At 41.0% G+C, this 23,705-nt stretch overlaps 1 protein-coding gene across 2 annotated transcripts in view; it reads left to right on the top strand.

The window, feature by feature from the left end:
* Positions 1-23,705, top strand: part of crybg1a (crystallin beta-gamma domain containing 1a) — a 226,341-nt gene that overhangs the window by 53,125 nt on the left and 149,511 nt on the right. For both annotated transcript variants that reach the window (XM_060849434.1, XM_060849426.1), the window contains exon 2: positions 7,905-8,061. In XM_060849434.1, the coding sequence (XP_060705417.1) occupies positions 7,905-8,061 (157 nt within the window). The remainder of the gene's footprint in view (positions 1-7,904; positions 8,062-23,705) is intronic.

Raw genomic sequence — 23,705 nt, 5'->3', positions numbered from 1 at the left:
AGGAGTAGGAATGGTGACCAGGAGCCATTTTGGTTAACTGGAGATGGTCCTGTCCACTGATGGAACCAACACTGTGCTTGAATATGAGGGATTGCTGTAAAGCCTGCAGCAAAGCGGTCAGGGGTCTCACTGAGTGGCATGGGCACCCCAACTACTGGTGGTTAAGAAATAATTGACAATTATAAGGATGGTCACCTGATGCACACCCACTACTGGTAAAGTGTCAGTAGGGTCGTGTAGGCAATGGGCATAATATTTACCTCTGCCATCCCACTGAATTTTAAAGTACTTCCTCTTCCCTGTGAGGCTGCTTCCACTTTGTTTGTGTGTGTGTATGTGTGTGGGTGTGTCCGTCCATGTGGTGTGGGGGAGTTGGTCAGGTGAAGTGCAGCCATAAAACTTGAGCCACTGCTTCCATTTGGAAGATCTCAATTAAACTTTTTTGGTTTTCTTTATGATTTTTTTTGTCCACCAGAGGGTGCTATGCTATGTATTAAGCAATATTTCATAAATAATTGATAATGCAATATATTTCAAAGGATTAAATTGCAATAAGATGAAGCTGGAGGGCCTAGTTTAAATATGTACAATGTATACCAGCCTTATTGTTTTTTGGAAGTCAGCAGCTGCGATATTTCTTAATAAAGTTATATACCCTTAGTAAGTACAGTGAATGTGATATTCATCCAATAATCTCTGGTGACTGAATAATGTATGAGGCACAAGGCAATTGCGACTTGATGTATACTGTCTGTTTATGCTGTGGTTACATCTTCAGCAACTTCAGAGGGCACTTATTCTGAGCAAAATTCATGGAACAATTTCAAACTTTAGAATTGTAGAAATGTGTAGGAGAGAATTGCCCCATCGCCATTTGAGTCCTTCATCAGGAAGGGCTTATGCCCAGAATGTCAATTCTCCTGCTCCCCAGATGCTGCCTGACCTGCTGTGCTTTACCAGTGCCACACTTTTCAACTCTGACCTCCAGCATCTTGTAATCTTCACTTTCTCCTATCACCATTTGAGCAATACAAATTTAATTACATGGGTCACCTAGAGCCATTTGAGATCTTCTTCAAATATTTATTGATTTGTCCTTAACAAATGCAAAGGTCTCAGCCTCAACCACTTTGTGCAGCCATACATTCTATGCTTGTGGGATTCCCCACAAGCTTGTGAAATTGGACATTTTGACCAATCTCTGCATTCTCCTCACCATTGTTGAATTATTTTGTTCTTTTTCAAACCCTCACCCACCCATCAAATTGCTCCACTCTCTTGAAGCACTGATTCCTGTTGAAGATAGAATGCATCACAATTGAGCTCAATCCCATCCTCATCTATTACCCTAGTTATGCACCTTCCAGTAATTATTATGAGGTAGTGATTGAGATTGAGGATCCACATTATGTTCCCCCTCTCGAGCTATAACGGCTAATAACATCATTCATATGGATTATGAATTGAACCTGTGCTTTGCTCATTTATATAACTCAGTACAACACATTCATCATTCTTCGGAATGGAAACATCGTTTGCCTGCCAATTGTTTTTCCATAGGTTCCGTGGTGCAGTTCCACCGGCAAAAGTCATCCTTTGGCACCTCAGTCAACTACCTCCTTCACTTTTGGGCTCAGAAAGGCAATCATGGCTTTCTGTTTGACAAAGGGGAGTCCATGATATGGACTTTGATGCAGGAATTTCTGGCTATAATTCAGAGGCAAAGGTTGATCTTCGTATTCTTTGCCCTGAAGCACTAAGACCCATTGTCCATAAACTCCAGTTCTAGTGTTTAACTGGTCACTCAGCACGGCCTAGTAGGACTGATCTTCTAAATAAATAATGGTGCTGCAGTGAGGAGGTGGTGTTTGAGTTCTTGGACAGTTGCTTTTTAAGAGCTAGCTGAGCTAATTACTCCTCTATGTTTCCTGTTGACACTGTGCGCAATGGAACCACAATAAAAATGTGATCATTCACACATTCTTTCAATAATTCATATTGCTTGAGAGTACAATTCAAAGAAGTGTGAAATATAATTCACATATAACTATGATCATGTCTCACTCATAGCTTTGACTGTATACTGGTGCGTCAGTGCACTCATGAGATATAAATACATTTCTGTGGATATTTTTAGTTGTCCATATTTATTGTGTTAATGAACTGTTGGCTTTCCAGATTTTAGAATGTCAACCCAACCACCAAACCTGGATTTATCTCTTTCTCTTTCTTGCTGTTTTTACCAGACTGCTGTCTGTATTTTTTTCCTTGAACCCAGCCCTTCTTCCAGATTGTTGGATGTTATCAAGGAAAGGCAGTGGTGTAGTGAAATAGTTATCGAGCTCTCTGAGCTGATGTTCTGCAGACCAGGGTTCAAAACCAATCATGGACAAATTTGAATGAGCATTTTAAATAGCAAAAAATTCTGAATTAAATTGTTAATCTTGTGGTAACCATGGAAAAAAACCTATCCAATTCATCAATCTGCCATCCTTATTTGGTCCAGCCAATATGTGACTCCGGATCTGCAGAAATGTCATTGACTCAACCTGCCTCTGGACAATGAGGTATAGGCAATAAATGCTGGCACAACTGGTGATGCCCAAATACTGTAAACAAATTTTAAAAGGCTAGTTTTCCTGGAAGTCACAATAAATCAGCATAATGTTTACATCTTTCCTCCACACAAGTCAATTCAATAAATGAACAATCGGCAGCTGTTCCAATATGCACTGTCAAAACAAGAACAGTCCACAAAGGAAAATTAAACATCCACGTAAAGGAGATATACTATGAATCACAGAGGATAGCAAGAAGCAGGTTAATATCTGATCTCCAGTTTTTGGATTATAATTCTAACATGGCTGGACACACTGGGTGTAGTGAAGATATTTTCCCTGTTCGGGAATTGGGAGACAACAGTCTCCAGCTATGGGATTGACCATTTAGAACGGACATGAGGAAGAATGTCTTCACTTAGAGTAGTGAATCTTTGAAAGTCTCTACCATAGAAAGCTGTGCAAGTCAAGGAAGATACAGATACATGTTTAGATTTTAAAGACATAAAGGGGTATATGGAGAGCAAGTAGGAATGTGGCATTGAGAGGATCAGCCATGATTCCCGACTCAGGCGACTGACTGTGTGGAGTTTGCACGTTCTCCCCGTGTCTGCGTGGGTTTCCTCCGGGTGCTCCGGTTTCCTCCCACAGTCACAAAGATGTGCGGGTCAGGTGAATTGGCCAAGCTAAATTGCCCGTAGTGTTAGGTAAGGGGTAAATGTAGGGGTATGGGTGGGTTGCGCTTCGGCGGGTCGGTGTGGACTTGTTGGGCCGAAGGGCCTGTTTCCACACTGTAAGTCTAATCTAATCTAATCTAATCATTTGAATGGTGGAGTAGACTTGAAAAGTTTCATGTCCTACTTCTGCTCCTAGCTTCGATGCTTTGTTGATAAAATGAGATGGTAAAACTACATTAGCTTCATTTTCGTGCGTTTACAACACTGAAATCAGTGGATGGGCATCAGACATGTGATTCATTAACATCTGCTGACAGTAGACGGAGGATTTCCATCTGCAGTGTGATCTTCGGCAGTAAAGGATTAGGTTGAATTGGAGGTGGTTTTGGTTTAAAAGATGTAGACTTAATGGGGGATTTTATTTACCAGTATATACAGTGGGATAGTGGTAGGATAAGGGACAGGCATTCCTAGATTGTGTTCAGGAGAATTTCCTAAAGCAGTATGTTTCTGGTCCAACAAGAAAAGGAGGATAAACCATGTTCATGGGAATGAGATGGATTAAATGTAGAGCAAGTAACAGTGGGCAACTATGTGGGGGTCAGCAATCTTTGTGTCATAAGGTTTTGAATAACAGTGAAATATAAGACGAAGAAACATAAGCAGAGCCATTCAGCCCATCAAGTTTACTTCACCACTCAGTGAGATCATGGCTGATCTGATAATCCTAGTGACTGGGATGCCTATGCCAGACAGTGAGGCCTCTGGCTGCAGGTTGTAGGGGAAATCTTTGTATTCACCATCCTGTTCAGAAGTGTTAGGAAACTTACTACTAAATAGCATGTGGGGAAGGAGACCAAAGGATTGCAGCAGGTCAAGAAAGCAGCTCACCAACACCTTCTCAAGGGCAAATAAGTTTGGGTAATAAATGATGGCCCAGCCAGCAAAGCAAATATTCCTTGAATGAAGAAGATCAAAATTCCCACATTACCCTCCATCTGCCAAATTTAATTCTTTTAACCTAACTATATCCCTTCACGGACACCTTATGTTTTACTCACAACCTACATTTCTACCTATCTTTGTATTAACAGTAAATTTATCAATCCTTCATTCATGCCATGGATATAAATTGTATGCATTTGATGCCCTAACACCGATCATTATGGCACATACTTGTCACATCATACTGACTTAAAAATAACCCCTTTATGCCTACCCTTTGATTCCTATGAACCTGTATCCAAGCTAATATGTTACCCCTACATCAAAACATTTTAGATTATGTAATAACTTTTGTGGCACTTGAAATTATAGTAATAGTTGTAAATCAGAAGGCAGAAGGGAGAGAGGAACCTAGTAAAACTACAGTTGCAAGGATGAAATACGAAGCAAACTGATGGAGATGTGCTGGTCTCCTGGTTCAGAAGCAATTCAGTCTAGAGTGTCAAACGTGGTGGCTAATGAGCCAGTAGATGCATTGATGTTAACTTTAGAAAACTCCCTCAATTCAGTAAAAGTTCCATCAGATTGGAAGGTAGCAAATGTACCCCATCTATTCAAAAAAGGAAGGAGACATAAAACCGAGAATGGTTAACTTGACATCTGTCAGGGGAAGGTGTTAGAATCGATCATTGACATAGAAATATAGGAAGTGAAAATACAGAAGGATCATTTGGCCCTCTGAACCGTGGTATTACATAAATGGACAATGACTCCTGAATTCCGAATTGCTGTAGTGCATGAATTGGTATGCAGATACAGCATGCAATCAAGGAAGTTAACGTGATGTTCTATTTTATTATGGAAGGAATTAAACATAAAAGTGACTGTACAAGGCATTGGTGTGACTGTACCTGAAGTATTGTGTACTCTTTTTGGTCCCCTTACTTGAGGAGGGATGTACTTGTATTGGAGGCAGTCCAGAGGAGGTTTGTCAGATTGATTCCAGGGATAAGGGATTTGTCTTATGAGAAGAGATTGAACAGTTTAGGAGTTTAGAGGAATAAGAGGAGATCTAATTGAGTTTTATGAGATGTTAAAAGGGGTTGACAAAGTAGACATAGACAAGATGCTTCCTCAAGGGGGGCATTCTAGAATGAGAGGTCATATTTTTAAGATAAGGAGTAGTCAATTTAAAACAGATGAGAAATTAATTCTCTCAAAGGTTGTGAATCTGTGGAATTCACTGCTGCAGAGGGCCACAGATGTTGAGACATTGAGTAAATTTAAGGAGGAGATAGATTTTTATCAGTAATCTCTTGAAGGGTAATTAAGAGCAGGCAGGAAAGTGTAGTTGAGGCTGAGATGGAATCAGCCATGATCATAACAAATGGTGGAGCAGGCTCAACGGGCTGAATTGCCTACTTCTCTTAGTTCATGTGTTCTTATACTTCAGTTGTACAAGGCATTGGTGAGATCACATATTGAATGCCTATGCTATTTCAGTCTCTTTATTGAAGGGATGATGTAAATAATTAGCAGCAGTTCAGAGGATGTTTACTCGATTGATATCTGAAATGATTGGGTTGAATTCTGAGGATACACTTGCATTGTTTCCACTGGAGCTTTGAAGAGTAAAAGGTGACTTGTTTGAACTGTATAAGATCCTGAATGGTCTTGACAATGTTTTCTCTTGTGGGTCAGTCCAGAACTCGGGACACTATTTTAAAGTCTGTGGACAGAGATTATTTTTTTACTCTAACAAAGCTATGCAGCTTTGGAATTATGTCCCTGAGAAGGTGATGGAAGTGGGGTCACTCAATGATTTTTTGTAAGGCAGAGGTGGATAGATTCTTGTTAGCAGAGAAATCTTTGAGGATGGAAATGTGGAATTAGAAGGACAAATAGATCAGCCATCAGCTTAACAAATGACAAAGCAGAGTCAACTGATTAGGGTTAGTGATTGAATGGTCTGCTTCTGTTATTTTGTTTGCTTGTATCAAAATAGAACACATCTGCCATTTCCCTGGTGATTTTAATTGTTTTAAGTTCCTTTCTCACTTTCAATTCTGATTTACAATTACTTCCAGTGTGTTATTTATATCCTTTTCATTGGAGTCAGTTGTGAAATATACAGTTCAATTCATCTGCAATTTCTCTATTTACCATAATTAGTTCTACAGATTCACTCTCTAGAAGACCAACAGTCACTTTTACATTTTTACATAGAAACTCTTTGTATTTCTATTTTATACTTAAAATTGCTGTTCTAGATTAACCTTAGTCGTTCTTTGGGCAGAATATGAGGATGAACAAACTTTTAACTTGAACAAAATACTTGCAGTATTATAAATATTTTCTCACCAACCTGTACAGAGTTGATATTTTGTATGTCTGGATCAGATGGCACTTGATGTTAGGCCTCCTAGTACGGAGATAGGGACACCACCAATGCCAGAAGAACTCCCTTGCAGAATTATATGCTTTCCCGTTAGTTTTTTTAAAACCATCTTTAACTTCCTTTATTGGGCATAGATGGTTCATCCATTCCCTAGAATCATCTTTCTCAATGAAATGAATCTTTTCTGAGTATTCTCCTTAAATGGCTGCTACTTACTGCTACAGACCTACACCTTAATCTAGTTTCCCAGTTTACTTCAGCAATTAATTTTATTTATCTCATCAATTTTTTTCTCCACCCTCTTCTTGTTTCCTGAAATGCATCTATCATGGCCCCCTCCTTTTTCTGATATACACACAGCCCCCTTGACAATATCACCCAAATGTATTGTATCTGTTTCCACATTTATGTTGATGATGTCACCTCAGCTTTTCCTCAGCACCATCTCACCTACTCAATGAAATGAAATATCTTTTCATTGTTAGTTTGAAGCAAATTGTATGCACTGCTTGTCATTGCAAATCTCCCCTGCAAACAAAGTCAAGTTGACCTCAAGACCAGGTCCCAACCACACGTCAGCATGAATACCTGTTCCAGCTCCATATCATTATCTGATTCTGCCTTTGTCTCAACTCATCTGCTGCTGAAACTCTTATCTATCCATTTGGCCAATATTTTCTTGACTATTAAAATGTACTCCTGATTGGCAACCAATCCAGTATCAACTTGATCTCAGACTTTGCTGCCTGTAACTGTAGCTCACACCAAGTGCCATTCACCCATCCACCCATTCTTGTGCTTGCTGATCTACTTTTGTTCCTGGATGCAAGTTGTGAAAATTTCTAATCCTTTCCACCTTTCTGTCCTCTTTAAGGACACTCATTAAAATCAATCTCAATCTGTCGGTTGGTTGTGGCCGAACGTCAAAGTCTGAAAATTATCAAAATTTGATAACACAGCACTTTGAGGCTTTTTTTGTGGTAAAGTTGCTAGATGAATGCATGCTTTCATGTCCATAACAATGCCCTTCTAAAATCTCTGTAAAATAGCTTGCATCTCATCCTGTTTCAAATAAGAAGTTAATATTTTCATTTGCATCACAGGTAAAAGAAAAAAGGCCTTAAATTTATAGTGTCTAATCATTCAAAAATGCCTCAGCTAATTTCACATTAATTTAGATTCTCATACTGATCTTACACATCTGGTATTAGCAATGCAACAGTCTGTATATGATTTCAATCATAATGGTAACATTTCAGCACAGGCTATTTAATAGTGTTCAATTCAAATATATAGATTTATGGAAGTACTATTGTAATTCTGCAGATCTCTCAAGACCAATGACTGGACGCTAGCTGAGGGAGTCAAGCAGAATTCTGAAGTGGTAAACAACTATGCCCACGTTACAGACACTGTTCAAAATACAAAGTTGGAATCCCAAAGTCCTACAAGTCTGAAAAGCCCAACTGGAAAATCTGCTAAGGTGAGTTAGACAAAATCATGTTTTTGTAGGTTTTCAATAGCACTAAGATAAGTGACATTTCCTAATTGTTATCCTTCACTCTTAGGATTGAATTTACTTTGTGGATAATGACATAATATCTCAATGCACAGGTTAGCACTTCTGCTAAAATGCCAAAGAAAGAGATTTGAGATGCCTTGGCTAAGTCTTTCCCAATCATGAAGGCTTGTATTTTTTCTATTGACTTGTGCTTTGTAATTACTTATTTAGCACTTCCAAGAAGAGATGATGTAAGTAGATACTAAGAATTCTGAGTCATGTGGTATGACAGTGACTTTATTATTGTCATCCGGTATCGTTTCCAGAAACTTCTATGTGTATCCTGAATGAAGTTTATAAGGAACCAAGTCATTTCCATGCCTGTTATTGCCTTCATTTAAAAAATTTTGATGGCCTTGTCGGTAATGTGAGCAGATGCAATATGTCTGATTTTCCACATTGTATCAGTACCAACAGCTGTACAATTGGAATATCTTTCTTTAGCTTCTTCCAGCACATATTATTCGGTAAGTCATCGTTAATTGAATTTTTCAAGCTAAAGCAAATGTTCTGAAATATTTATTGAGCTGAATTTTTTTGAATTCAAGGCTACAAATGCTGTGAACACCACCAGTAGGTGGCATCAAGAGTGCACATGTGCGAAGAAACCTATTTTGTAATTTTGGAGCAATGGAAGAGACTGTCTCCGTGCTTAAGTACAAAGTGATCCAGAACTAGGGGAGGCTGGGGCTGGCAAAGAGATGTGAAAGCTTGGATCAGCAATTTACCCTTCAAAACAGGTGGCACAGGAGCTGAGTGGTTTGCACTGCTGCCTCATAGCGCCAGGAACCCGGGATTGATTCCACCTTTGGGCAACTGTCTGTGTGGGGTTTGCACATTTTCCCTGGGTCTGCGTGGGTTTCCTCTGGGTCCTCCCATTTCCTCCAACAGTCCAAAGATGTGTAGGTTAGGTGGATTGGCCACAGGAAATGCAAAATTACAGGGACTGGGTGGGATGTTCTTTACAGGGTCACTGCGGATTTGATGGGCTAAATTACCTGCTTCACACTGCTCTTTTCAATGTAAGTTCCTTTCATTGCATTTTGCCTATGGCTGGTTTGAGGATAATGCTTACTCCAGTTTTATTGCTGAGATTCAGGATTCAATGATTTCTTCGAGTAAAAAATGAGGTCTGCAGATGCTGGAGATCACAGCTGAAAATGTGTTGCTGGTCAAAGCACAGCAGGCCAGGCAGCATCTCAGGAATAGAGAATTCGACGTTTTGAGCATAAGCCCTTCATCAGGAATGAGAGAGAGTAGCCAAGCAGGCTAAGATAACAGGTAAGGAGGAGGGACTTGGGGGAGGGGCGATGGAGGTGGGATAGGTGGAAGGAGGTCAAGGTGAGGGTGATAGGCCGGAGTGGGGTGGGGGCGGAGAGGTCAGGAAGGAGATTGCAGGTTAGGAGGGCGGTGCTGAGTTGAGGGAACCGACTGAGACAAGGTGGGGGGAGGGGAAATGAGGAAACTAGAGAAATCTGAATTCATCCCTTGTGGTTGGAGGGTTCCCAGGCGGAAGATGAGGCGCTCCTCCTCCAGCCGTCGTGTTGTTATGTTCTGCCGGTGGAGGAGTCCAAGGACCTGCATGTCCTCGGTGGAGTGGGAGGGAGAGTTAAAGTGTTGAGCCACGGGGTGGTTGGGTTGGTTGGTCCGGGTGGCCCAGAGGTGTTCTCTGAAGTGTTCCGCAAGTAAGCGGCCTGTCTCCCCAATATAGAGGAGGTCACATCGGGTGCAGCGAATGCAATAGATGATGTGTGTGGAGGTACAGGTGAACTTGTGGCGGATATGGAAGGATCCCTTGGGGCCTTGGAGGGCCGCAGGAAATGTAAAACTTGCGCCCACACCTCCACACTCACTTCCCTCCAAGGCCCCAAGGGATCCTTCCATATCCGCCACAAGTTCACCTGTACCTCCACACACATCATCTATTGCATCCGCTGCACCCGATGTGGCCTCCTCTATATTGGGGAGACAGGCCGCTTACTTGCGGAACGCTTCAGAGAACACCTCTGGGCCGCCCGGACCAACCAACCCAACCACCCCGTGGCTCAACACTTTAACTCTCCCTCCCACTCCACCGAGGACATGCAGGTCCTTGGCCTCCTCCATCGCCAGACCATGGCAACACAACGCCTGGAGGAAGAGCGCTTCATCTTCCGCCTGGGAACCCTCCAACCACAAGGTATGAATTCAGATTTCTCCAGTTTCCTCATTTCCCCTCCCCCCACCTTGTCTCAGTCGGTTCCCTCAACTCAGCACCGCCCTCCTAACCTGCAATCTCCTTTCTGACCTCTCCGCCCCCACCCCACTCCGGCCTATCACCCTCACCTTGACCTCCTTCCACCTATCCCACCTCCATCGCCCCTCCCCCAAGTCCCTCCTCCCTACCTTTTATCTTAGCCTGCTTGGCTACTCTCTCTCATTCCTGATGAAGGGCTTATGCTCGAAACGTCGAATTCCCTATTCCTGAGATGCTGCCTGGTCTTCAATGATTTCTTGCCATGATCTCATCTCATCTCAGCTGTCAGGTGCAAGACACTGCATGTGACTCATATAGTTAACAAATAGCCATTGTATGCTCAAATTTTCTTTCAATTGCCTCCTTAAATCTTTTGATTACCTTCTTTCTGCACCCCATGGATTTTCAGCAATGCTCCCAACCCACCCCCAGGAAAGATGGGAGAAGGTTCAAAGACACTAGGATATTGACTTTTTTTCCTGATTATTTTCCATTCCCCTCTTCCTCTAAACCTGTGAATCTTTGAGAAAAATCGATAGAAAAAGGAAGGTAGGATGAGGAAAACTGGCCTTAAGGTGAAGATGCTTTTTGGTACTTGTTCTTTAAGATGAAGGAATGGGACTGGAGCTGGGGTGGTTCAGTGAGTATATGTAAGTTGCATTACAACAGAGCAAAATCAAAATGATAGGTATGTAGGCTTTACACATAGCTTAAAGAAGGCCGGATTGCAATTTTAAAGTCAATGGGGAAATTGAACCATTACACAAAAGAGGCGTGTCAAGGTGAAGTGGTAATGAATGTGGTACGAACAACACGGTAGGTTAAACAAGAATGATAGTGGAGAAAGGACCTTGAAAAGGAAACCACTGTGTGCCATGGTTTTGCGACATTGAAGTGTGGCTATATCCAAGAAACTGAGCTTCGGCAAATTGTTGGATGAAGAGACAGAAACAGTGGAAAGTTCAAAGGGGAAGGATAATCTCATGTTTCAAAACTGCGAAAAGATAGACATAAGACCATAAAACCATAAGACATAGGAGTGGAAGTAAGGCCATTTGGCCCATCGAGTCCACTCCACCATTCAATCATGGCTGATGGGCATTTCAACTCCACTTACCCGCATTCTCCCCGTACCCCTTAATTCCTCGAGACGTCAAGAATCTATCAATCTCTGCCTTGAAGACATTTAGCGTCCCGGCCTCCACTGCATTCTGCGGCAATGAATTCCACAGGCCCACCACTCTCTGGCTGAAGAAATGTCTTCGCACTTCTGTTCTGAATTGACCCCCTCTACTTTTAAGGCTGTGTCCACGGGTCCAAGTCTCCTCGCCTAATAGAAAAAAATTCCTAGCGTCCACCCTTTCCAAGCCATGTATTATCTTGTAAGTTTCTATTAAGTCTTCCCTTAATCTTCTAAACTCCAATGAATACAATCCTAGGATCCTCAGCCGTTCCTCATATGTTAGACCAACCATTTCAGGGATCATCCATGTGAATCTCCGCTGGACACGTTCCAGTGCCAGTATGTCCTTTCTGCAGTGTGGGGACCAAAACTGGACATAGTACTCCAAATGGGGCCTAACCAGAGCTTTATAAAGTCTCAGTAGCACAACGGTGCTTTTATATTCCAACCCTCTTGAGATAAGTGACAACATTGCATTTGCTTTCTTAATCACGGACTCAACCTGCATGTTTAGAGAATCCTCGACTAGCACTTCCAGATCCCTTTGTACTTTGGCTTTACGAATTTTCTCACCGTTTAGAAAGTAGTCTACGCTTTTATTCTTTTTTCCAAAGTGCAAGACCTCGCATTTGTTCACATTGAATTCCATCAGCCATTTCCTGGACTACTCTCCTAAACTGTCTGGATCATGCATTTATAAGAACTGACAAAGAGGGGCGCTGTAGTTTTTTTTTGGTGCAGAATCACTGCTAAAGCAATATATTCAAAAACTGGTTCAGTTCACTGTTTTAGTCTTACAGCAGAAAGAGAATTTATTGAATTTGATGAGGTGCACCGATTTCAGTAATAGATTAATCTAACTTATAATTTATCACTTAACGTGATGGCATCATGGTGAACACATTTGAGTAGAAATTTTAAAATGCTTACAAGGACCCGTAGCTGTTTACAACACAGAAGGAGGCCATTCAGTCCATAAAGATCTTCTTACAGTAATCTCATTTTCCAGCTTTTAGCCCGTAGTCCTGGAGGCTATAGTAATAGAAGTGAATGTGTATGTGCTAATAGATGTTACAAGATTTTCAGGCAGTGACTTTCAGTTTCTGAGTGAAAAAATGTTTCCTCAATTCTCTTTGTAGCCTTCTACCTCTAAATGTAAAGCTATGCCCCCCCCACCATGATCTTTTACCTGTCTACTATGGAGAAAGTGTCTCCCTATCCACCCTATTCATGCCCCTCACAATCTTATACACCTCTATCAAGTATCCTCTCAATCTTTGGAAACACAGAAAACAATGCTAGCCTATCCAATCTTTCCTCCTACCTCAATCTTGTCTGCAAATTCTCTAATGCAATCACATGCACTTTATAATGCAACGACTAAAACTGCATATACGATCTTCCACTTGTGACTTAACCAACATTTTATATAGTCCCAGCATAATCTCTAGTTCGTGTATTTTAAACCTCAGATAATAAAAGCAAGTTTCCTATGTATCCTCTTAACCCTTTTATCTACCAGTCCTCTCACCTTCAGGGACCTGTGGGTAAACAGATGAAGGTCTCCCTGATTTTCAGTACTTTTCAGTGGCTTTTCCATTCATAGGATAATATCTTTCCTTGTTAGCCCTTCCCAAGCGCTTTACCCCGCGCTTCTGCTCTGCCAGGTTACTAGTCCATTGATATTCTTCTGGAGTATATGGCTATCCTCACTCTTTATCACCCCAAGGATTTTCATGAAACTCATATCCTGGACAGTTAAAACAAAATTATTAAAGTACATTACACTTCAGACTGTTTCAAAAGTGATGCTACATTTGTAGTTTAGGGCTGTGCAGACTGGCATCTGGTTAGATTAGATTAGATTACTTACAGTGGAAACAGGCCCTTCGGCCCAACAAGTCCACACCGATCCGCTGAAGCGCAACCCACCCATACCCTACATTTACCCCTTACCTAACACTACGGGCAATTTAGCATGGCCAATTCATCTTACCCGCACATCTTTGGACTGTGGGAGGAAACCAGAGCACCCAGAGGAAACCCACGCAGACACGGGGAGAACGTGCAAACTCCACACAGTCAGTCGCCTGAGTCAGGAATTGAATCCAGGTCTCAGGCACTGTGAGACAACAATGCTAACCACTGTGCCACCGTGCCGCCCACTGATTGTGGATGTATGAGCATCGTGGTTATATAAGTAAACTAGTCATCTAGAAGACTAAAATAAAAATCTAATTATATTTGAATTATCTTTCTCCTCTTGTGATAGAGTTGGCTCTTGCTGTGATACAATTAAACAGTGAGATCTGCAGGGCCCCCTCCACCTTTTATGTACTTTTTGTCTGTTTCAATCAGCCATTAAGCCAACAAGCAGAATGTTTACTTTATGGTTATTCAGTCACGCACGGAGAGAGAGAGGCTGTCACAGGTGAACACTCTTGTTAGTTCTATTGGCATTTAGAAGGAACAGAAATCTCACCTGAGGTGTGACAATACCACATTAAACTTTGTGAGTAATTCAGCAGAAGTGCCAGTGACCAAGCCCAAAGCCTTCCTGGGTGCTTTAATGGTTCAGCTGTCACTGACAGAGTAAATGAATGCAAGGTTAATTAATATTTGTTTAAACTCCTTTTTAAAGTTGTTACTGAAGAAATTATATATGCCATTTGTATTTTTTTCTTGTTTGCATCTTGTATTGTTGATGCATAGTCAGTAAAGTCAAAGTGACTGTTAATTTGCAATAAAATTTGCAAGCTGCACAAATGTAAATCAGTGGGTTTTCTATAACATCGGATTCCTAACCTAAAACTTGTTTACTGTTTAGCCCATCCACGGAATTAACCAATCCCTGATGAATGATTGATTATTAATTTGTTATCAGGAACATCACACTGCCAAACTCATGGGTAAATGCAGTAGGAATTTGTTGTTTGGGCACAATCACATATATTAAATAATTTAATATAAGGAGCAGTAAGATATTGGGCAAGTCCAAATATGGTATACAACATCAATGATGTGGGTACTTAGGACTAAGCCTGTAAGGTTCCTAAAAATATATAGTGTATATGGTTTATAAAATATTGTTTTTCATCAGTAAAGGAACAGATTCTTCTCTCTCTATAACCTACCATGGCCTCACCGCACACAGCACAGACATCTCTTTCTAACCCATGTCTAACATCATCTAGAAGGATAAGGGCAGCAGATACAATGAAACACCATTGCTTGCCATTTCCCTACAAAAACACTGAGCATCCTGACTCAAAAATATAGTGCTGTTCCTTTAGTGTTACCAGGTAAAAATTGTGGAACTCATTCCCATTATGAGCATATATATATATATGGACTGCAGTTGTAAAAGAAAGTAGCTCACCACCACGTTTTCAGGGTAACTAGGTTACTAATAAATATTGACCCACCTAAGGATACCGCATCCCATGAATACATTTTTAAAAAGGACCAGATAAGTTAGCACCAAAGCACTTAATGATTAGGGTGAAATTATTCTTTGTGATACAGTGGGATGACTAATTGTGACAGCTTGTTTTACGTTCCATTAGGTTTAGCCCAGTAGCTTTATTGTACTAGTATTTAAGCATGGAACAAGAAACTGAGAGCAACTCAACACCTGTAAATCAGATTGAAGTGGTCTGTCAGTCAACCTGTACTTGTGAACCTTTTATCTCGTCCAAGGAGTAGTTTTATTATTCACCTCTCTACAGACTCAGCTATTGCATTAAACTGTTTAATGATTTGTAAGGTTAAGCAAAGCTGCTTGTTGTATGTCAGCCAAGCCCCTGATTTTAACTATAAGCCTAGCAGTTAATTATGTTTATGATTCATTCACTGGCTGCGTGTTCACTTGTTGCCTCAGCCATTTTCTTCTTGCTGTTGCACCTTTCGATCGGACGTTGATCTGTGCTGTCAGGTAGGAACTAGATTTTAAAATCTTAAAACGAATACTAAGAATACTAAGTCTCACAGACAGTATGTTTATTGGCATTGCTTTTATAATTCAACCATTAATGTCTCAGCTCGCTGAATCAGTCCACATTTGTTTCCATCAAGACTGTAAATTGGAACGGTAGCAGAATATTTGTTGTCATTCCTATTCCATTTCTCTAACATGTTTTAAAGATTTAAATGAAAGTGTTGAATTAAGGCAATTCAGTGTAATTTTCTAATGCTTTCACGAGGGGGCTGAGCCAGTTACTGCTGGGGAAGAAATCTCATTTTATAGAAAGTATGGGGTAGAAATTCATCTCAGGTGATGGTTCAAAACGCGCAATCTCAGACCGGCCACCCATTATATGCAGCACATGACACTAAGTTGCAGTGATTGAATTAAAATTGAATATCAGCCACTGAGTGGCTGATTCAATACCACCTGCTTTATGTCACTACCTAAGGTCAATTTCTAGGTCTGTGTGTCTTTATAGATAACATAGCCTGTTTAATTGGCATGCAACCTAACACTTTCAAAACTCACTTGCTCCATAACCAATGCACAGTGACAGCTGTGCATACATCTACAAAAAAAAATCCAATTCTATCTTCAGTGCCTCAATGGAACATGCCTCCGGTGTACTCTCAGGTAGTCAAATCAAGACCTTAATTTCTCACTTAGAGAAAACACATTTCCAGATGTCATCATTGCTTTTGTTGCCAATTACTTTCAGGCTGTGGCCTCTGCTTCTCAACTTCTGCCCATTTAAAAAAAAGGCAGAGGTTCAGGAGGCAAAGGGTTAAAATAGAAGAAAATTCTGCAAGTTCAGACAGAATTTCTCCACATTAGACTTAATCAGATAAGTTTTAAAGCCATTATAAGTTCCACAGTAAATGTTTGTAGGAATAATCATTCCTGGTCTGGGACCTCAGGAACTGTATCTGTCTTTCATCTGTCCAAAATCTAAAGCTCTGGTGCCCATGTTCTTCTGCAGCTCCTTGAATATATAATCTAATGTGAACCTGCTGCTACAAATAAAGTATTTTTTAAATTGATTGATTAATATTGTATATGAAAACAATTTTACATATGACAAAGCATTCAGTACAGTACAACAGGACTGTCAGTTAATAGTTCATAAAATAGTCATCAAATAGGAAATGACACATAGTTTTTATTTTTGCAGCAACAGCAGTTTCATTACATACTGTACTCAAATTGCCATGATGCATCAGGATTTGGTATTATTCTGGTGAATCTGAGTGCATCCGACACCTTCCCCTGCAACCACAAGAATTGCAAGACTTGCGCCCACACCTCCCCCCTCACTTCCCTCCAAGGACCCAAGGGATCCTTCCATATCTGTCACAAATTCACCTGCACCTCCACACACACATCATTTACTGCATTCGCTGCACCCGATGTGGCCTCCTCTACATTGGGGAGACAGGCCGCCTACTTGCGGAACGTTTCAGAGAACACCTCTGGGACACCCGCACCAACCAACCCAACCACCCTGTGGCTGAACACTTTAACTCCCCCTCCCACTCCGCCAAGGACATGCAGGTCCTTGGCCTCCTCCATCGCCAGACCATGGCAACACAACGCCTGGAGGAAGAGCGCCTCATCTTCCGCCGAGGAACCCTCCAACCACAAGGGATGAATGCAGATTTCTCCAGCTTCCTCATTTCCCCTCCCCCCACCTTATCTCAGTCCCAACCCTCGGACTCAGCACCGCCTTCTTGACCTGCAATCTTCTTCCCGACCTCTCCGCCCTCACCCCCTCTCCGGCCTATCACCCTCACCTTCCACCTATTGCATTCCCAACGCCCCTTGCCCAAGTCTCTCCTCCCTACCTTTTATCTTGGCCTGCTTTTCACACCCTCCCTCATTCCTGAAGAAGGGCTTATACCCGAAACGTCGATTCTCCTGCTCCTTGGATGCTGCCTGACCTGCTGTGCTTTTCCAGCAACACATTTTTCAGCACTCATCTCCTCTAAAGCCAAAGCATTTTTTCTGAGGTGGTTCACAGATGTACTAAGATGTGATTCAAAGAGAGCTTTATATAATTATTTGTAGATCTTTATGACTTTACAGAAGGCTATGGATCAAGTGCTGGATTAGAATAGTTAGATGGTTGTTTTTGACTGGTGCAGCTTTGATCGCTTTGACTCTAACTGTGGCATAAGTGTCACCCCATTGTATTTCAGCCCCTAAGTAGTAATTTATCCAGATATAATTGTGCTTTAAAAAGTCTTATGCTGTCAGCACTGAGAAACAATATAGATGAAACAGAACTTACAGCTAATTACATTAAGAGTGATATCTCAAGATTTCTCCAGGATAGGTAGAAGACAGAGGGTGGTGGTGGAGGGTTGTTTTTCAGACTGGAGGCCTGTGACCAGTGGAGTGCCCCAAGGATCGGTGCTGGGCCCTCTACTTTTGTCGTTTACATAATTGATTTGGATGTGAGCATAAGAGGTACAGTTAGTTTGCAGATGACACCAAAATTGGAGGTGTAGTGGACAGCGAAGAGGGATACCTCAGATTACAACAGGATCTGGAGCAGATGGGCCAATGGGCTGAGAAGTGGCAGATGGAGTTTAATTCAGATAAATGCGAGAGGCTGCATTTTGGGAAAGCAAATCTTAGCATGACTTATACACTTAATGGTAAGGTCCTAGGGAGTGTTGCTGAACAAAGGGACCTTGGAGTGCAGGTTCATAGCTCCTTGAAAGTGGAGTCGCAGGTAGATAGGATAGTGAAGAAGGCATTTGGTATGCTTTCCTTTATTGGTCAGAGTATTGAGTACAAGGGTTAGGAGGTCATCTTGCAGCTGTACAGGACATTTGTTAGGCCACTGTTGGAATATTGTGTGCAATTCTGGTCTCCTTCCTATCGGAAAGATGTTTTGAAACTTGAAAGGGTTCAGAAAATATTCACAAGGATGTTGCCAGGGTTGGAGGATCTGAGCCACAGGGAGAAGCTGAACAGGTTGGGGCTGTTTTCCCTGGAGCGTCGGAGGCTGAGGAGTGACCTTATAGAGGTTTACAAAATTATGAGGGGCATGGATAAGATATATAGGCAAAGACTTTTCCCTGGGGTTGGGGAGTCCAGAACTAGAGGGCATAGGTTTAGGGTGAGAGGGAAAGATATAAAAGAGACCTAAGGGGCAACTTTTTCACACAGAGGGTGGTACATGTATGGAATGAGCTGCCAGAGGAAGTGGTGGAGGTTGGTACAATTGCAATATTTAAGAGGCATTTGGATGGGTATATGAATAGGAAGGGTTTGGAGGGATATGGGCCGGGTGCTGGCAGGTGGGACTAGATTGGGTTGGGATATCTGATCGGCATGGAAGGGTTGGACCGAAGGGTCTGTTTCCATGCTGTACACCTCTGTGACTCTATATGGCTCGATTTGCAACTTAGTTATAAGACATACTTTTCGTATAAAGAACTTGAGATTTGCTGATAAAAAGGAAGCTTTCAAGCTTGCACTCATTGGAACATTCACAAGAAATACCATTGTAAAGGAGGCAATATTGTATACTGTATGGAGAGAGAGTGCTTTTGAGGGCACTTGAGTAGTGGTAGTATCCCTACCTCTGAGGTAGGATGCCCATGTTCTAGTCTCACCTGCTCTAGTGGTGTGTATAACACCTTCATTGGTCAGAAGACTGAGTACAGCAGTTGAGATGTCATATTTCAGCTTTATAAGGCATTAGTACGGTAACATTTCGAGTATTGCATACAATTCTGGTTGCTCTCCATAGAAAGAATATTATTGACCGGAAAGTTATTCAACTGCAAAAAAGGAGAAAGTGAGGTCTGCAGATGCCCAAAACGTGAAATTTCCTGTTCCTTGGATGCTGCCTGACCTGCTGCACTTTTCCAGCCACACATTTTTAGCTGCAAAAAAGATTTACAAGGATGTTACCGAAACTGGAAGGCTTGAGTTATCAAATAGTGATCATAACATTATTGAGTTCAGTGCAGCATTTGAAAATTGAAAAGCATGAATCAGGTCTCGAGTTTGGGGTTTAGGTCAGGCTAAACTGGAAAATCTGATAATGCGTAAAACAGCTGAAGAATGATGAAAGATATTTAAATAAACATATACTCTATATTTAAAAAAAACAATTCAAACCCCTTGGAGGGAAAAGCTCCACCTCACAGAAGAAACAGCCATGGACTATTATATTGGACAATGTAATTGCAACCTTTTTGTTCCTTAGCTCCAGCCTATGACAATTTTTGCAGTGGCTCATCTTTGTCATAACAGGTGTCCACAACTCCCACACGCCACAGGATAGGCATCCTGCTAAGCAGAGCTACCCTGCCATATCTTAATTGAAACATTTAAGTTAATTTACTGCAACTTTAAGGACTTTAATTTACATTATTAACCAAAAGCTGGAGATTAATCTATAGTAGAAATTCCTCACCCTTATTCACAAATCAGCCTTGTCAATAAATTATTTTTCCCTGTATTTATTTTGAAATTTCTTTTCCAAAATGACTGGAGTTGAAATATAGTCAATAACAACAACTGCTCAACAACCAATCAATTTACAACTTTCCTGTGATGCTATTCTTTGACATTTTTCTCTTCTCCTTGTGCTGTTTTATCTATTATCTTTTCTCTCTCTCTCTCTCTCTCTCTCCCCCTCTTTTTATGCTCTCCTCCCCTCTCACTCTGTTTGTCTGTATCTTACATACACTCTTAAGAGTTGCTCATTGTCTCTGAGTTCTCCTCTTTCTTGCTGTTTTCAAAGAATGGAGCAATGCAGACATGCCATCTCTGATGACTACTTTCCAGTGCTCAGGACCCATTCCAGTATCTATAAAAGTTTTAAAATGGCCCCCATGACCAATCATTATCTCCATAGGAATCTCCCTCTGGGATGTGATTCACAAGTTGGATAGTTCAAACTACAGTCCAAACAGTTTGTCAAGTACTGCTTATTTATTAATTCTAATGTCTTTCGATTCCTCATTGTCATTCATTCCTTGGCTCCCTTATATTTCTGGGCGTTTTCTACATCTTCCTCTGAAAAAGGCAGACACATGATAATTGTTTCATTTCTGATATAGCTGATATTGCTACTTGGCAACACTAACTCATCCCAACCACCTCCTCAAATCTTGTTTATAGGTGGAGCTACTTCAGGCCAGCAGCCACATGGAATCAGTGGACCAATATTAATGAAGTTGGTAGACCAATTTGCTGTGATTTTTCTGCCAACCCCATTAGAATTCCTAATTGGAATTCCCAGTCCATGTGAGGTGTTCTGATTCCATGAAACAAAATGTAAATTGTTTGAAAAGCTCAGCAGATCTGCAGTATCAGGGTGGCACAGTGGTTAGCGCTGCTGCCTCACAGCGCCAGAGACCAGGGTTCAATTCCCGTCTCAGGTAACTGTTTGTGTGGAGTTTGCACATTCTCTGTGTCTGCGTGGGTTTCCTCTGGGTGCTCCAATTTCCTCCCACAGTCCAAAAATGTGCAGGTTAGGTGTATTGGCCATGCTAAATTGCTCGTAGTGTTAGGTGAAGGAGTAAATGTAGGGGAATGGATCTGGGTGGGTTGCTCTTCGGAGGGTCGGTGTGGACTTGTTGGGCCGAAGAGGGCCTATTTCCACACTGTAAGTAATCTAATTTAATCTATGGAGAGAAAGCAGAATTAACATTCAAAACCTTTCAAAACTGCACATTTCAGATAGTGGAATGGTGGTGTTACAATGAGGATGGTTGAATGTATCTCAGTAACATTAGAATTGGTGAATAACAAAGGTGGAACATTCAGTTTCAGATGCAAAGGGTTTAAAAGATGTTTACATTTCTACCTCATGATAGTTGCTAATTTTTATTCTGATTTGAGAATGGGTGGATCATGTGTAAAGTCAAATGGTTGGATCGATTACTTGATTATGACACAATTTACAAACCGTGCTATTAAGTTTGAGAACACTCCTATATATCAATATCTAACTTACTTCACAGTTATATTACATCCAATGGATTAGTGTGAAAGAGGTATTTCAAACATTGAATGCCATCACTAGTACTACAAACATTGATGAGCTTCTGAGTGTTAGTGTACCTACTCCTGGTCCAGAAAGCCTGATTTCAAATCCCATCTTCTCCAAATCATTAGAATATTTCTTTCAAAATCTGCAATATCAAAAGTGTGATTGAGCATACTCGGCAAGTTAATCAATGCCAAAGATCAGTATAGAATTTTTCATTCCACCTCACTGCAGATACATCTGTCACTGCAGTTTAAATGCTGCTCCAAAACATATTACCCAATAGAAACACCCATTGTTACAGGCTAGTGAACCTATCATTGTACCTGTGGGTAATAATTATTGAGAAGGATGATAGATATTAAAAGTTGCATCATGTTACTGTTTGTTTTAGTATTCAGTATTGATTGGTATCATAACAAACGCAGGTGTGGTAACTCAATCCCAAAATACACATCTTTTTCCAGTTGACGATTACCTAATATCCTGTTTTAGCTTATATTCAGAGTTTTGTATTAGCAGGAAGCTTGATTACATTGTACTTGGTCCCTTCATTAAAATCATTAACATAGGTTTTAATCCACAGAGAAAACAGCACTGATCCATGAGGATACAACTGCTTGCCAATCCTGCGTTTGTAGCTGAGCAGATGAATTAGAAATTCATTGACATTTACATGCACAGTTTCAAATTTTAAGGTCTTTATTGTGAACTGGGTGTGTCCCTACTTCAAGGTCAGAAGTTCCAGGTTCAAGTCCAACCTGCACCGGAGATGTGTTATAATATGTTTGAATAGGTTGATTAAAAATAATAATAACTATTTGTCAAACTAACTATTTATTCTTATGTTATTTTTTCTATCCTAGAGCCAATCCACTATTCACATATTTAAAAAGTTGTACATGGCAAGTGATAAATGTTGGACCAGGTCAGCATTTATTGCCCATTCCTAATTGCCCTTGAGAAGTTGGTATTGAGCTGTCTTCTTGAACTGCTGCAGTCCTGGGTGTGTAGGCACACCCATAGTGGTGTTAGGAAGGGAGTTTGAGGGTTATGACCTCACAATAGTTAAGGGACAGTGAATAGTTTCAAGTTAAGGTGGTGGGTGGCTTAGAACAGAAATTGCAGGTGGAGGTAGTCTCATGTCTACAACTGTTGTCCTTCTATGTGGTGAAAGGCAAAGGTTTGGGACATGCTTTCAAAGGAGCCTGGATGAGTTGCTGCAGTGCATTTTGTAAATGGTACATACTGCTGCCTCTGCGTGAATATTGAATGTAGTGAATGTGGTTCTGATCAATTGAGCTTCATTGAGCTGATTGAGTTTCTAGAACTGCCCATATTCAGTCAAGGGGAGAATATTCCATCATATTCTTAACTTTTGCCTTTACTGTCACTGGGTCAAAATTCTGGAATTCTCTCCCTAGCAGCATTGTGGGTCTACCTACAGCACATGTACAAAAAGGAAGTTCACTGCTATCATCTCAACAACAACTAGGGACAGCCAATAAATGCTGGCCAGCCAGTAATGCCCATTTCTCACAAGAACAGCTTATGGAGAGTCAGGAGGTGATTTACTTACCACAGTATTTGTACCACTTGACTAATACCTGGGTGAGGGTGAAGGGATGTTATTTTATGAGAAAACTTGGGATATGCTGACACTTTCTCCATTGTAGTGTAGAAGAACATATAAAATCCTGAAAGGATTATGCAGGATCAATGCTGAAAAGATGTTTACTCTGTGGCAGAGACTAGAATGATGGACTGCAGTTTAAAAATATGGAGCCTCCCATTTAAGATGGAGATAAGGAGGAAATATTCTCTCAGAACTTCATGACTATTAGAAACTCCACCCCCCACCAGAGAGCATGAGAGGCAGAATGATTGAATAATTTTAAATTTTTGGCAACAAAGTCATCAGCGGTCATTAGAGGTGCAGGTGGGAATAGGGAGTTAAGGCCATGATCAGAATAGCCATCATGTTATTGAACAGTTGAGCAGGCTGGAGGGACCAAATGACCTACCCCTAGTCCTAATTCATATCTTCATATCTCGTATTTGCAATGGCAGTTTCAATTTCTAGTCACCCAGGAATTTGATTGTGGTGTTTCAGTGATGGTAATTCCATTCAATGTTAAGACAAAGTTATTAGATTCTTTCTTGTTGG

Source organism: Hemiscyllium ocellatum, chromosome 3 (genome assembly GCF_020745735.1).
Source record: "Hemiscyllium ocellatum isolate sHemOce1 chromosome 3, sHemOce1.pat.X.cur, whole genome shotgun sequence".
Classification (NCBI taxonomy): Eukaryota; Metazoa; Chordata; class Chondrichthyes; order Orectolobiformes; family Hemiscylliidae; genus Hemiscyllium; species Hemiscyllium ocellatum.
Note: the sequence above shows the minus strand (reverse complement) of the source record. Positions and strands in the feature narration are given on the sequence as shown.